At 42.5% G+C, this 16,838-nt stretch overlaps 1 protein-coding gene across 1 annotated transcript in view; it reads left to right on the top strand.

Annotated features, from left to right (window-relative positions):
* The first annotated feature begins 9,600 nt into the window (after window positions 1–9,600).
* Window positions 9,601–16,838, top strand: part of GUCY1B1 (guanylate cyclase 1 soluble subunit beta 1) — a 47,888-nt gene continuing 40,650 nt past the window's right edge. Inside the window, exons 1-2 of the mRNA XM_041739053.1 lie at window positions 9,601–9,714; window positions 10,181–10,254. Coding sequence (XP_041594987.1) covers window positions 9,712–9,714; window positions 10,181–10,254 — 77 coding nt within the window. The 5' untranslated portion in view covers window positions 9,601–9,711. The remainder of the gene's footprint in view (window positions 9,715–10,180; window positions 10,255–16,838) is intronic.

The following is a 16,838-nucleotide window of genomic DNA, read 5'->3' as shown; positions in this document are numbered from 1 at the left end:
ATTTAACCAACTGAACCACCCAGGTGCCCCTGCTTTCTAGGAGTTTTACACAATTTTTAGAACATTTATTTAATTTTTTTTAAAGATTTTATTTATTTATTCATGAGAGACACAGAGAGAGAGAGAGGCAGAGACACAGGCAGAGGAGAAGCAGGCTACAGGCAGGGAGCCTGATGTGGGACTCGATCCTGGGTCTCCAGGATCATGCCAGGGGCAGGTACTCAACTGCTGAGCTACCCAGGAGTCCCAAAACACTTATTTTAATTACATATCTCTAGAAATAGAATCTAAGGGCAGCCCAGGCGGCTCAGTGGTTTAGCACCACCTTCAGCCCAGGGTCTGATCCTGGAGACCCGAGATGGAGTCCCACGTTGGGCTCCCTGCATGGAGCCTGCTTCTCCCTCTGCCTATGTCTCTGCCTCTCTCTCTCTGTGTGTCTCTCATGAATAAATAAATAAAATATTTTAAAAAAAGAAATAGAATCTAAGAGAGTTTGATATCACTTATTTGGCAATGCTTCCCATGTAATTTAACATACGAAATAAGCTTAATCAGCTTAATTTCTCACAATGTTATTGTTTGGAAATGTTTCAGGGGTCCACTGGAAAATTTCGGTTAGATTGTGATCTAAAGTCTTCATTTTAGAATTTCATTTTGGCAAGTATGTCAAAAAATATCAAAAGGATTGAATATTTGGTTAGATATGAACATGAAACATTATAAAACAATATTGAATTATACATTTAATCAAAGTGACAATAAAAGATATCAAAGGCAAATACAGAAGGTTACATAATTGTGAGCAAAATTTAGCTCTTTTATTTCTTTATTTTTTTATTTTTTTTAGCTCTTTTAATATTAACACAGTTTTTGTATGTAATCAAGGTCATACTAATAATAAATTATATATAATAAACACAGCAAATTATTTCGGCAAAACATGGATTTTTTTAAGGTAGGTAGATAACTTAAAAGGTAAAGAAAAACTTTTATTTTTTTTTATTAAGAGCAAGCCAATATTCAAGAAATGTTTGTCCTTTTAACAAAGAAAATACAAATATTTTGCACTAGTGTCCTTTTTTTTTTTTTTAAGCGATGTATTTGTTTATATTACAGAGGTGGGGGCAGAGGGAGAGGGAGAGAGAAACCCAAGCAGACGCAGGGCTGAAGGCGGAGCCCAATGTGAGGCTCGAGCTTGCATTGCACCCTGAGATCATGACTGGGCCAAAACCAAGAGTGAGATGCTTAAATGACTGTGTCACCCAGGTGCCCCTGCACTAGTGTACTTTTGATATTAAAACTCATTTGCTTACTTAAATTTATCTTAATCTTAGCAAGCATTGACCACACATGTAACTCCTCTCTAGAGATTCCCCCTTGAAAAAACCAAAACAAGATGAAATCACAGAGGGACGCGAAGGATGAGACTCTTAACCATAGGAAACAAAGTGAGGGTTGCTGGAGAGCAAGTAGGTGGGGGGAAGAGGTAACAGAGTAAATGGGCATTAAGGAGGGCACTTGATGTACTGAGCACTGGGTATTAAGAAGACTGATGGGGGATCCCTGGGTGGCTCAGCGGTTTAGCGCCTGCCTTCGGCCCGGGGCCTGATCCTGGAGTCCCGGGATCGAGTCCCACATTGGGCTTCTTGCATGGAGCCTGCTTCTCCCTCTGCCTGTGCCTCTGGCTCTCTCTCTCTCTCTCTGTGTCTCTCATGGATAAATAAATAAAATCTTTAAAAAAAAAAAAAAAAGAAGACTGATGAATCACTGACCTCTACCTCTGAAACCAATACTCCATTACATGTTAATTAATTGAGTTTAAATTAAAAAATTTTTTAAAAAGATTCCCTTTCTACAAACCTGCAACCCGTTTACATTCAGACTTTGTCCTCACTCCTCCCTGCCCAAATAACCAGCTTCACTTTGAGACAAAACCACTTTCTTTTCTCCAAACAAAACCATACTCTTATTCTTCATACTTTCTCTTACTGAAATCACAAATCATACTTTCCTTGCATAGAAAGTTGTTTCCCTTATTATTTCCAGTAGTCTTCATTACATTGAGTAGGTTTTGTAATACTTAGAAACCTCAATTTCTTGTGAGAGTTAAATAGTGAGCAACTGTGAACTGTTACACAGAGTTCTTTAGCCTGGTAAATCTATTAATATATTTCAAAAATTTTAGAAACTTTTTCACAGTACAATCTTTCAATAAAGCATAAAGCCTGCTTATGAAAAGATCCAAATTTAACTTTAGTTTTCCTGTAATAAGACAAAAGTAGATAAATGCAGGTTTAGTACTTAATGCGTCATTATTTTATCTTATTTGGAAATGACCTAGATATTCAATAAATTTAACTTGACTCATCATTTAACTTATCAGAACTTTAAAGTTTTAGATTACCAAATATTTTGGAAACTATTTCTCACTGGTCAAAGTTTACCCATCTTTTCATTTATTTACATCTATTTAGTTTATTTGTTCTTAACAATTATATTTAGACTACCAATAAAACTTCATGAGGCCCTACACACAGTCAACTATTCTAAGCTTTTCTTCCTAACAAAATTTGCAATAGGAATATCATGGACATATTTGACTTCCAGTCAACACAAGCAGAATAAAAGTTTTATGTTTAATGTTGATAATTCTAAAGACACATATATCTTAATTAAACCAACAATGTTAAATTAGCTTTAATACCAATGCTTTCTCAGATCATGTGAACCTGAAAACATCTGGGTTACTCTTATCTTTCTGAATTTTGGAATACCAATCCTTACAAGTTTTTGCTTTCAAATCCATGAAATAGAGCCCTTTTTCAATTAATTTTAGGAACACCTTCTGGAGGTAGAAAAAATATCTCACGTTTAGTTTACAATATACATGGACATACGTTCTAGAAATAACAGGAAGCAAACAAAACCTTACAGCTTTTGTTTTTACTAATATTTGTGGAGAGGATATTATAGCCTCAATTTTCAAATATTTTTTTTTCCTGATGAAAAATTTCTCCCTTAAGTTTGCATTTCAAAGAATGCCTCTTAGTTCCTAGAGAATGTGGGGGTAGAGAATTCATATCACAAAGGCACAGGGTGACTATCCAAGATTTTTGCAAGGTGGATATTTGAAACATATCTGCCCATTATTAGAGGTGCTAGACTCTGTAGTTTGTCTTTTTTTTTTTTCCTTTCTTCAGAGTCAGGCAACTGTGGGCTATGTTTACATTTCAAAGATACAGTAGGATTTGTCATTTAAAGGGACAGAGAAAGAATGTAATAAATTTTTTTCCTTAGAGTTTTCAAGGTAATTGCTATTTAAAATTTACCTTGTTAAAAAAAAAAAAAAAAAAAAAAAAAAAAAAATAAAATAAAATAAAATTTACCTTGTTTACCTTTTAAGTACAGAACAACTTTGTACCAATATCCTGATCTTTTATAATATCTACAAACATTTTGATAGGAATAGGTGAGGTTTAGTGATACATGATCTTAACTTGCTTCTAGAGTTGCATTTCAGGTTTTGCAGAAATTTGTAAGACAGAAACAGTTGTTTCTATACCAAATAACTGCCAAATTACAGCCTAAATATCAAAGGACAGGCTAGCCTTTTTAACTAAATTATTTTCTTTATATCAGGGATAATTTTTAAATAAGAGAGGAACCAAAAGATCTACGCCTTTGTAAAGTCTGTGTAATGCATTTTAACAAAAGCCTTTTTTTCCCTGGGTACACTATTCAATCTTGGTTTCCATCAGCTCCTGAATATTGGCCTTTCACTGATCATTTGTAGAGGGCCTATGAAAAAAATTTGGCCTTCTATCCTCTGTGAAGGAAGGTTATGAATATAGCCAGATAGTCTTTCTAAATTTGGTAGAATCTTTTGAAAGTAGAAGTAAAAGTGCCACAGAACTCAGAGATTCCCATGTGATCTGCTGCTGTCCAGGGGACACCAGTTCTTTTGTAGTAGGGGTCTAGGAAACACCTGTAAAGGATATTGCATACTAATAACGTCTGAAATTGGCAGAGCCTGATTACAAGAGCCCTGGCAGGTCACCACAAAGCAAGCCCTATTGCCAACCTGGGTGCTTTTGTTAAAGTCATTCCTGGCTTTCGGTATTTACATGAGCAACATGTATACTTTGTACCTAGCGATTAGGCCTGAGTGATCTCTGTAAACCTTGTAGGGAAATGAGGCTGGATTTTAAGAAGGGGGTTTTACATTGGATGTGGACATTTATTTTTGTCTTAAGTCTAATTTCTGCTTTTTATTTTGTCAAGGGAGTCCTTAAAGGCTAGCCATTATACTAATAAGACAACTGAGAGTTCTTTATTTTATATATATAAAATATGTAATATAATATATATAATATATAAAATTTATAGATAAGTATTTCATATATAAAAATACTTATATATTTCATATAAATAAAATATTTTATAATATTTTAATGAAATATAATTTAATATAACATTAATTAATAGTTTAATGATATTTGAATTAATTATTAATTTAATATATTAATTGATAACTTAATATTTTAATAAAGTATTATAATTTTATTTATATAAAATACATATGTATATATTTTATACATGTACATATACATATGCATATTATACATATATGTATTTTATACATAAAATACATATTTTATACATATACATATATATGTATATATATACATACACTCTTGCTTCATTGGACTCCACAGATAGATAGATTCCAGGAGGCTGACATGGTAAGAAATCTCACCTTCTGCTGGCTGTATGTAAATACATATATATATTAAATATAACCAATTTAAAGGATCTGCTGTGTGACTGTTTATAAGTAAGATCTAGTAATAGCAACTGAAACCAATAAACTTTTTAGTCTTTTAACAAAAGCCACAAGAAGTGCCCAGAGAGGACCTACATGATGCAACCCCCACGATCCAAAAGTTTACTTTTGAAATTAGTCCAAGAAAGCAAAGGCCTTCATTGCATAGGTAGTAAGGCTGGTGTGTGTCTCTGGTCTCCGGTGGAAACACGAGACGTCTCCAGTCACAGGCCCATTAATCTGTGACATCAGGCTGGAGCTATTGAGGTGAAACTTTCCAGGACAAACAAACAGTGAAGGTTGAGATGACAAAGGTTCCTTTGGGTTTGTATCTCTCATGAAAAACTTCCCGAAAAGCTGGCAAGGCAGGACAGAGAGACTCAAAACCCCAATCCATTCAACAGGCCATCAAAGTGCACCCTAGTAAGGGCACCCTTGGAATGCTAGAGACCAAAGAGAATATTGTCACTGGTCAAAAAACCAAATTCTTAGGACATAGAACAGGATGAAAGAAAAACTCATTTCTGGAATATGCACATTAACAGCTTGATCTAAGACCTGGGTCTCTTGGAGCCACACTAATATCTAGAAGAGATGGGGCTGGGGACTGTTTTAAAGCGTAACTGATGGCATGGAAGTTTTCTTGAAGGTGGTAGACGGCCTAGTGTCCATGGAACCCATCTGTGACCAACTTATCCTATCATGGGAATCTCTGAGTTCTGTGGCACTTGCTCTAACAGCTCGATCCTGCCCACCGATTCTGTGGCCTTGGCTTCCATGGTGTCCATTGGCAACAGCCTTTACCTCACATGCATGTTCCAGTCTGTTTGACAAACAACATGAAAGACTCAGACAAAAGAAAACAAAGATGATCTCTGGGCGGAAAGGGATCAGTAACCAAAGAGTTGCTAAGCCCAGGGAGGGATTTCCACCCATATGTCCTCCTGCTAATCTAAATGTAGGAAGAGACAAAAAGGATCCTCACCACTCTTGCTCCCTCGGACTCCGCAGATAGATTCTGGGAGGCTGACATGGTAAGAAATCTCACCCTCTGCCGGCTGACTGCCAGATTTCCCAGGACCTCTCAGCTGCAGCCTATGTCCAGGGCAAGCGGTGTCTGGTGAGCCCAAGTATCCTTCCCATCATGCCACCTGTCCCAGAGCAAGAATTCCTGTCTCCTCCAAATATTCTTCTACCTGGATTGACAGGTTAACAGGAGATAATACAATTCAATTGTGTATGCACAGGCAATCCACACCGACAGAGAAATTACAAAGACTATCAGGCAAAATGAGGTACATGTGGCATCCTGAGCCAAGAAGGGGGTAGGGACCCCAAGAAGGGTATGAGACTTCAGAGGAAAGTCTTAAAAGATGGGCACAGGCCCCAAATGGTGTTACTTACCTGGAGTCCCCAAACTGGTGCTCAAAACATAATGTAATTGCAGCTATAGTATATTCCATAAATGTAGAATTTTTCCATCTGTACCACTGAAGATGTCACCTGGGTCCTCTCTCTCTCCCAAAGAAAGATGAGGTGATAGACACGAGACATCTTGGTTCCCTCCCCCCGAACCCCCAGAAACCACCCTCACCTGGAACAATTGGTTCTTTCGCTAATGATAAACTTCTTGTCCTCCCCTCTGCCCCGCCCCACCGTTTTTCTATAAAAACCTTCCATTTTGAACAATTCTCGGACAGCCTCTCTGCTTATTAGATTGGGTGCTGCTTGATTCATGAATTATTTAATAAAGTCAGTTAGATCTTCAAATTTACTTGGTTTAAGTTTGTTTTTTAACAGAAGATATGCAATTCGCAGGACAAGAAGAAGGGCAGATATTTCATAACTATGTGTCTGTTCTGCCATATAGATGGGTCACTCAGATACAATTTATCTCTGTTGGTGACCCTTATTCTGAAAAAAAAGACTCTCAGTTTAGATTCTTCTATGTAGTTAAGGGAAGGGGAAAATTTCTCTTGAGCTTGTAGGGTCTCAACTGCCTTTGGCTCGAAACAGCCTGCATACCAGGGGCACCGGGCTGGCTCAGTCAGCAAAGCATGAGACTCTTTTTTTTTTTTTAATTAATTAATTAATTAATTAAGTTATTTATTTTTTCAAAGCATGAGACTCTTAATCTTAGGGTTGTGAGTTTGAGCTCATGTTGGGGGTGGAGTTTACTGAAAAAAATGAATAAAATAAAAATTTAAAAGAAAACCACTTTACAATGGGGGTCATCTGGAGCTGGCCTGCCCCTGGTAGCTACCAGGGTAATACAGTGCTGCTAAGAATCCTGCATAGACTCCTTGTGACTGTATTCCTATGTGACTTGGTCGAGGAACAGCAGCAGCAACAATGGGTAGGGGGTTGCAGAAACAGAGTGACCCCCTTTTGGGATCCTCCCTGGCTGGCGGGCACCCACTGTCTCCCTAAACATCTGTATCCTTTGTAGTAGTATCTTGTGGGCCAAACAAAAGCTGGCAAAGATGGAGTGAAGAGGTCTTCTTTTGGACTCCGAGTGAATAGGGAACAATTAGAAAACAGAACAATAAAATATACTTACAACCGCAAATAGAAGTGTTGGACGGAAGGGGAACCAGTGCACAAAGTTACCAGACAGAAAGAGCAATGATGGGGGCATTTTGAATTTTGGAGAGAGAGAGTGAACAGAATTTGACAGGGTCGCTCATCCTCCACTTCCTCTCATATCTCTCTCCAGGTAAACTTTTCTCATTTTTCATCATCAGAGAGCAGTTTCCTCTCCTTATCTTTTCCTACGAAAAGTCTAAAGTAGAGGACACCACAGTGCACCCTAGGCTGAGGCACCGCAAGGATCTACTGCTGGTCAAAAGGAGATAGGTTGAGATATGATAAACATTCTTTTTAACAAGTCAGAGAATTATCACATCCTCATAGAAAAATATCAAAAGTATGGAAGGTCATAATTCAAAACGTAAAAGCCTTGGTCTCTCCAGCCACCGGTTCGAATTAGAGACAATAGACATATCGAGACTTCCTGTGCATCTCCCCAAAGGTCATGCTTACACCATGTGTGTGTATCTTCTTAGCATCCAAATGGCATTTTATCTTATGAAACCATTAAAAACCATTAAAAAAAAACATTAAAAAATCAAGGATAGTTACATTCATGTGCCATTTGCTTATTTAATAACAAATTTTTCTGTACCGTTACGTATCTATCTTTACAGAGCTGCAGAGAGCAACAGGCTATTTTAATGGTTAAAAATTAATAGTTAATACTATATAATGGTTTAGCCTTTCATACATTGTATAAAGCGTTCCTTTGTACGGGTCTAATTTATTCGATCATTTTTGTCATTGCCAAAATTAGTGTTTTAAGAAGTTATATGTTGTTTTATTTTCTAGACCATTATTTCCTTAACAATTAGGCCTCAGCATAGACCTCAGTACAGTTTTCTGGCTTTGACATTTTCTCTGCCAATTGTTGTCACAGTAAACTATTCATATTATAGAAGAGAATCCGGACTTCTCAGCCCACTTGAGACTTAGAAGCAATACTTGCGTTTCCTTCCTCACTTTCGACCTAACCTTCGTTAATCATGTCCCTCAGGGCAGAGTTTTAATCCCCAGAAAGTTCCAGTTCCCCTCACCTTCTCCAGGTGGTGGGGCACTAACTGAAGTGCCTGGAGGATGCAGGCTGGGAGGCAGGTTAGTTAAAAGGTTGCTCATTTTGAGCTGGGAGCCTCCCAGGTCGGCTGTTACCTCGGGGAAGGGGCACCCGCGTCCCTTCTGGACAGGTGCAAGCCCCCCTGGAGTCACGGCTCGCGGCTATAGGGCGGGGTCAGGCGAGCAGGCTCCAGCTGGACCTTGCAGGGAAGTGTAGCGACGGGGACAGTCGGGGTGGGCAGGAGGCTCCGTAGCCACCGATTCAGGGGCCTCCCTCGCGCAGTCACCAACTGCGGGGCCTGAGTGTTAAGCTCGGAATTACTGGCTTGCAGTTTCCTGGAGCTGTTGAGGGGTCAAGCCACGGAGGAAGGCGACGAGGAGCAGGAGGATGCGGACCACGAGGGCGTGCGCCTTTTTAGGACTTGTCCGGTTGCAACACGCGCGCACACGCGCACACACACGCACATGCACACGCGCGCGCACACATATGCAGACACACGTGCACACACGCACACACACATGCACACATGCACACGCGCGCACACACGCACACATGCACACGAGCGCGCACACATATGCACACACACGCACACATATGCAGACACACGCACGTGCACACGCACGCACACACACGCACACATGCACACGCGCGCACACACGCACACATGCACACGCGCGCGCACACATATGCACACACACGCACATGCACACGCGCGCGCACGCACACATGCACACGCGCGCCCACATATATGCACACACGCACACATGCACACGCGCGCACACATATGCACACACACGCACATGCACACACGCACATGCACACAGGCGCACACACGGGCGCACACTCCTCGTAGCTTCGGCTCCCCCTGCAGCCAGCTCCCCGGGCCGCAGTGCATTTGGTTAGGGCCGCGACAGCTGCGGTCTCCCTCCCGCGGACCGCGGCTCGGGGTGGACCCCGCACTGGCCTCAGGTGCAAGCCCGGCCCCGGGGCGGGGGCGCGGGCGGGGGCGCGGGCGGGGAGGCCCGGAGCGCCGCGGCGCCGCGAGCATCCGAATTCCGCGGTTCAAAATCCCGAGGCCGCGACCAGCCTCCGGCGGCGCGAGCCTTCATTGGCTGAGCCGAGGTGGCAATCAGGGGCCGGGCCGCCGCGCCGCTCCCCGCCCCCGCCCCCCGGGCCCCAGGCGCTGTCGCCGCCGCAGCCGCCGCCCGGTCCCTCGGCCGCGCTCGCGTGGGGGCCACGCACCATGGTGAGCCCCCGCCCGAGGCCCCGGCCGCGCCGCCGAGCGGTCCTGCCCGAGTCCCGGCGGGCTGGGGGCGCGGGGGGTCGCCGCGGGGCCGATCGGTGCCGCCGCGCCCCGGGGGGGGGGGGGGTCCGCGCCCTGCACCGACCCGCGAGCGCCCGGGCTCGGGAAGGGGACGTGCGGCGGGGGCGCGCGGGGGTGGGGGAGGCGAGGGGGGCCCGGGGTGCGGGGGTGCGGGGGTGCGGGGTCGCCCCACTTTCCCGGGCGCCCGGCCTGCCTCGGAGCGGCGACAGGTGAGCGGAGGGGAAGGCGGCGGCCCGGCGAGGGGGCGGACGGCGACCGGGAGGGTCTGTCCTTTACCGGGGTGAGGGGCGCCCCGAGGCCCCTCTGGACGGAGCGGAGCCAGGGGGCAGGGGCGGCTGATGCTGCAGCCCGCCGGCCGCTGACGCCCGGGTGTCCCCTGTCCCTGCAGTACGGATTTGTGAATCACGCGCTGGAGCTGCTGGTGATCCGCAACTACGGCCCCGAGGTGTGGGAAGACATCAAGTAAGTGTGCGCGCCTGTGTGTGCGCGCCTGTGTGTGTGCATGTGAGTGCGTGTGTGCACGTGTGTGCGCGCGTGTGTGTGCATGTGAGTGTGTGTGTGCATGTGAGTGCGTGTGTGTGCGCGTGTGTGTGCATGTGAGTGCGTGTGTGCGCGTGTGTACATGTGAGTGCGTGTGTGCATGTGAGTGTGTGTGTGCATGTGAGTGCGTGTGTGCATGTGAGTGTGTGTGTGCATGTGAGTGCGTGTGTGCATGTGAGTGTGTGTGTGCATGTGAGTGCGTGTGTGCATGTGTGTGTGTGCATGTGAGTGCGTGTGTGCATGTGAGTGCGTGTGTGCGCGCGTGTGTGCATGTGTGTGTGTGCATGTGAGTGCGTGTGTGCATGTGAGTGCGTGTGTGTGCGTGTGAGTGCGTGTGTGCGCGTGTGTGCACGTGTGTGTGTGCACGCGGGGGTGGGGGGTCCCGGGGCGGCCCCGGCGCTGCCCCCCGCGCCGCGCCGCTTCCCCCGCTTCCTGCCGGGGCGCCCTGCCCGGGCGCGCATCCCCGGAGACGCCTCCCCCCGCCGCGCCCCGCAGCTGCGCTCCCACGCTCCGGAGCGGGCCGGGGGGCGGGGGGCGGGGGCCGGGGGCCGGGGCGGGGCCGCCGGCGCGAACGGCAGGGGCAGGATCGCCGGGGGTCACGGCGGCCTGGCGCCCCGGCCCGGGCGTGGGAACGCTCTGCCCGCCCCGGCGGCTCCCACGCGGAGGGGCCCGGGGGACCGCCGAGGCCTCCGCGACGTTCAAAGAGCCGGAGCCCCAGAGACCGGCCGGAGGCCTCGGCTCCTCGGTCAGCCACGCACCTCGGGACGCGGAAAATAGTGGAGCCTGGAGCCTGTCCGTGTGCCCAGGCTCACTGCTCGGGAGGGGAATTCTTGAGCAACTGGATCAAGTGCATTTACTCATCTGAAATAGTAAAATGGGGATGTTTATTATCTTTTTTTTTTCCTTTCATTTTCTCAAAACCTATCCCCTCCCCCCCGTTTTTTGGCTTCCCCTGGGGCGAAGGCTGCCTCGCAGGGGAGCATCCTAGCTCCGACCCGGCGCTGGGGCCTCGTTCTTTGCACGTAGGGGGAGATAAGCACAGTCACTTGAGACCTTAAGGCCGCTGCAGTGACGGATGGGTCCTCTCTGCGGGCGCGTTGAACATTTCGATGGAACAAAATTCCCTTTTTCTTCCCTGTTACTATGCTGAAATTTGCATTTAACGTGAGCACAACCAGCTAGCTACACCAGGACGACGTAGATGGGTTTTCAGGCTGGAGCAACAAGCTGCCACACTGAAATGGGGGTAGAGGGAGTTAGAGGGATGACCTGGGTGGGCAGAGGAGAGCACATTGGTATTTTTTACTTTCATTTCCTGACCTCACCGATTCCATTTTGTTGTCACAAGTGGGTGATGTTTTCATGCTTTTTTTCCCCCCCAGATATATTGCAGTTATTAGCAATCAATTCTAACAGGTCTTATTCTGCAGTTCCAGGATAATGATTTCTTTTAAACATCTGTTTCCATGGAGATGGCCTGGGTTAAATATTAAACACTAGGATGTGACTTTTCCCTTCCTAGGGTCGGTATGGTAGAGCATGATTTCATGTTCCAGGAGCGATTTATGTTACCCACAGGGCATATCTACATATTATAAAGAGAAGAAGGGGTTTGGAAATTATGGATTGAATCAAATGAGTGTTGAGGCGCTAAAACTTACTTTAGGACTTGAATCTATTAATACCTTCATAATTTGTATTTTGCTTGTTAGAGTTACAGAGAAGGTGGACATCAAAAACATTATTTTAGACAGTGTAATTTAAGTACAGGATTATTCTTAAGCCACTTTGAGAATTTATGAAAGCATCATGCATACCCCCCACATGTTTTCTCATCTGTAATGTAGAAATCCTCAAATTTCTGGGTGAATATGCTATGACAATATGTTTAAAATTTTGAGAGCACAACAAAAGATACCTATGATGGCTAAATACATGTTTTGACCAGATGTAGAGTGTATGTCCTGCACATTACCATCTTAAACCAGTTAAATAGAAAGATGAAAAATTATACTTTACAGAGAAATGTATCAGAAATCTTCAAAAATTAAATCATCAAGTGATCTGTTTGTATTGGCCATATTTTCCCCAGAGAAGGTCAGACTATCTAAAAATATTCAAATTCCAGTGGTATGAGAACTTAATTCTGTTGAAGTAAGCTAAGAATATTGTTACATTATATTTTAAAAAACAATATTTTAATTTTTAATTAAGCACCAATATCTTTTAACTCATTAATTTTATCTTTAAGTATTTCTGAACAGTGTTCTTTTTTTTTTTTTTTCCTGAACAGTGTCCTTAATCTGTTAAAGTGTTAATAACTCAAATCATTCAAAATCTTTTTTTCTGGTAAAGGAAACAAATCATATGGGTCTATTTTAAAGGTACCCCTGAAACAATTATGTAGCCCTGCAGAAGGAATACCATTAGTTAAACTAGTGTTGTAATGTAGGTGTTAACTTTGATCCTTTTTTGTCTGAGCATCCTTTTTGGCGGAGCCCATATTGTCTTGGGCATCACTTAGCATCTGGAATAGAGGACATTGTTCAGTTTTCTGTGTTGAGAGGGATGAATGCAATTCATTAGTTTCCAAACCCAGTCAGAACCCTTGAGGGGTTACTTCGCACTCCCTGGAGGATCATTTGCTTAGCACAGCCAAGCAGTTCTCACTGGCTATGGGAAGGAGAGGAGAATTTGGAGGAGCTTCATTTTAAAATGTTCCTTGGAAGATTCTGGTACCTCCTCTCGACTTCATCCTCTGCTCCAGGGAAAGTCACTGCAACCGATGGTTCAACATACAATATACTTTCTGTTTTAACTTTTTATGAAAAAACAAATGTGTGATTTGGGGGGGGGTGCAGGGGCAAGGGTGCAGAAGTCTTAGTGAGTACCAAACGTCTGTGAGAAACTATATAAATTGATGTTTATAAAACTTTATATAATGCTTTTTTTGGTTTAGTAGGAAATGGCCATCCATTCTTCCTGAGAAAGGATGCCAAACATTTAATGACAAATAAAACCGTAAGTAACAGATTCCAGACAGAAAATTCTAAGTGGTAGGAGCCAAAAATGCTTCATTGTAAACTTTGTATCCACTTACACTCTTACCAATCATATAACCATTTCACACAAGCCTTAAATTCCTCTTTTTAAGAAAAAACAATCGTCTAGACTGAGGCTCTGCAAACATTCTCTTAAAGGGCTAGATAGTAAATAATCCAGGTGCTGCAGGCTGAAAGTCAATATTGAGGATGCTTTGGAGAGTCACTCATAACTTAAAATTTAACTATCTAAAATGAAAATGATTCTTTGCTCTCAGACCAAACAATCCCGCCAGTGGGCTGGATCTAACCCATGGGCTGTAGTTTGCTAACCTCTGATCTAGGCCATAAATACATATGAACAAGCAAAAGAGACCTCTGAATCTACTTTAAATCTTGGTTTTGTTGGCTTCTTTTCAATTTTCAGATAGTACAGTCCTTTCTTGGGATCATCACCGTGGTCCCAAGGTGATGATCAAAATCAATCATCATTTTAGAGAAAACATGAAGTCAGGATCTACATATTAGAAAAGCACCTAACTGCTATTTAATCATCTCTATTATTCTTCTATCATCCTTGGTGAAACTAATCATTGCATCAAGTTAATGGGTTTAATTTTAGATTGGTTTAACTTCACTAAAACATAAAGGTGGATTCAAAAAACTAAAACCTCAGATGGTTAAAATTGTATCAAAAACAAAGAGACAAAATATTTCTCTAAAACCTAATTATTTTGCCTAGAGTTGAACAGGCCAAGGAATAGATTAAAAATAGATTTAACACTCCCTAGTGCTATACAGTACATGGCTTAGCCCTTCTCTGTCTTACTAAAAGGTATGAGATAAACACTTGGATCAAAATATTAGTATGTGATTTGAAAATGATATAATCACACTGTTAGTTGATACATGTTGGAGCAAATTCCTCTAGAAGGTTATTTAATCATCTTCCTTGAATAAAGAACTCATATTTATTTAGTAGGGCAGCATATTTTTTCACTCATTGATTTAGTCCTTTTTTCATACTCTGGTTAAGCTTATGATTATTATTGTTATTATTGTATTTTATTTATTTGTTTGACAGAGGGAAAGAGAGTGTGCTAGCACAAGCAGGGGAACATCAGGAGTAGGGAAAAGCCAGACAAGAGAGTTAATGGACTGAGCCACCCAGATGTCCCTAGAAGCTTATTTTTAATGAGCGTAGTGTAGTGCTTTAGGCATCGGAGGGTAGAAAAATAATATATACTCCTTGCCTCCAAATAAAATCTTATCGTGCTACTAACTCTTACCAGAGTTATCAGGATTTTTTTTTGGTCCTATTGTTCCTTGATTTTTCTCCCTGTAGCTCATACATGAAAACATTTCTGCCTGTAACTGAAGCATAGAAATATGCTGATCATCCAGTTTTGAAGTAAATGAATTTTCTAGTCACAAATTAATCGTTCATTAATGGTTCAAAAAGGAAAATGCTCTGCTGTAAGCTGGCTGTGTGACTTCCCCAAGTTGCCTAAGCTTTCTAAGCCTCCCTGTGTAAGGAATACATAATACCTATTATGTAGAGTTGTCGTAATACGTTGGAAAATGTCTGAAAATGCTTAACACAGGTTTTTTAAAGAAACTCTTTTTTTTAAAACAAACTCTTAAAAAAAAAGAAAAAAATAAAACAAACTCTTAATAAATGGTAGCTATTATTAATTTTACCCTAGATCCCAATTTTTTTTTTTTTTTTTACTTTTCTCTTCCCCAGCTCACCTAAGAGGTACGAAATTCTGCTTTAAGCCGCAGTAGCTCATTCAAGTCTACATAGACTAAATGTCCTCCCATCACTCTACAATAAGTAGTAACTTCCTTTTCATTTTCACCTTTTTTTCTCTTTGGTCCGTTCGATGCAACTAGTACCAGTTTTTTGAATTTGAAGTGCCCCTTAGATTCTCCTCTTCTTCCGTTCTGGCTTCTAGCACTTTCCTTTGTGCTAATCTGACAGCACTGTGGCTGGCTTCTCTGTGTCTGACTTGTTCCTCCCTCTCCATTCTGCAGATTATGGGAAGATTGTTACTCTCCTGATGCTGGTTCTGCTTTGGAATCAATCTTACATTTTTCTAGCCCCCCATCCCCTAATCCCTGTTTATTATTTGAAAATGTAGCATATGCTCCTCATATTCATTTTATCAAAACAAATTGAAACAAAGTAATGCACCATGGTTGGCCGTATTTTCATCAGATTTTCATATTCATGAGGTTATAGAATTAAATATCTATACTTTTCCATACACTTGTTCAAGTAGATTTTTATAGGTTACTGGTACACTATATTATAAAAACTATTTAAAATTTTTAAAATCCTTTCCTCTGTGCAATTTCAGTTGAGTGCAACAATACCCATTTGAAATGGAAAAGGCCCTTCCAGCTCAATTTTTTTTCTGCTTTATTGAGATATAATAGGCACATAGCATTGTGTAAGTTTAAGGTGTACAATGTGTTGATCAGATGCATTTATTAAGCTGTCCTAATAGTTGCCACCATAGTATTGGCTACCACTTCTAACACATAGTTAGCATTTTGTGTGTGTGTGGGGTAAGCACATTTAAGATCTACCCTCTTAGCAATGGTTCAAGTATATGATACATTGTTATTAGTTATACTCAACTTGTTAATCTTCTCACTGGCTGTTTTACCCTTTGCACAACAGCTCCCCATTTCCTCCCACCCCCACCCCCTGGTACCACCACTCTACTCATTTCTCTGAGTTTGTCGTTGGTAGATTCCACACGTAGCTGAACACAATGTTTGTTATTTTTAGTGATAAAGCTGAGTTTCCAAGACATTAAATGACTGTCCTAGGGGATTATATACAGGAAACTGAAAGGTCAGGACTCCAACCCTTCTCTTCTGGTGCCAGGTTAAATGCTTAAGATAGAAGTAGGAGCTAATGTAATAGACATACAAAAATGAAACCAAAAAAAATAAAAATAAAAATGAAACCGTATTGGTACTTAGGTGGCTCAGTAGGTTTAGCATCTGCCTTCCATTCAGGTCATGATCCCAGGGTCCTGGGATCGAGCCCCACGTTAGGCTGCCTGCTTGGTGGAGAGTCTGCTTCTCCCTTTGTCCCTCCCCCATCACTTGTGTATGTGCTTTCTCTGTCTCTCTCATAAATAAATAAAATCTTGAAAAAAATGAAACCGTATTCATTGTCATACCCAGAAACTTCTTCAGCAAAAATTTAAAAAATAATAATATGTAAATAAAAATTAGGTAAATTAAATAATTGTTAGGATTGAGACCTTTTCCTGTAGAGAGACCTGCCAGTTAGCCTGACAGATAGAGGCAGGCACAGCATGTTAGCTGATAAGCTCACCAGCATTTGAAATTATTCTTGCAGGTGGAAGTAGGTGTCTGTATGTAAACCCCTTCACATGCCTCCCAGGGAGGTCTTCACATAGGCTGTCCTGGAACTGGGACCAA

The sequence above is a fragment of the Vulpes lagopus genome, chromosome 23, assembly GCF_018345385.1.
Source record: "Vulpes lagopus strain Blue_001 chromosome 23, ASM1834538v1, whole genome shotgun sequence".
Lineage (NCBI taxonomy): Eukaryota > Metazoa > Chordata > Mammalia > Carnivora > Canidae > Vulpes > Vulpes lagopus.
Note: the sequence above shows the minus strand (reverse complement) of the source record. Positions and strands in the feature narration are given on the sequence as shown.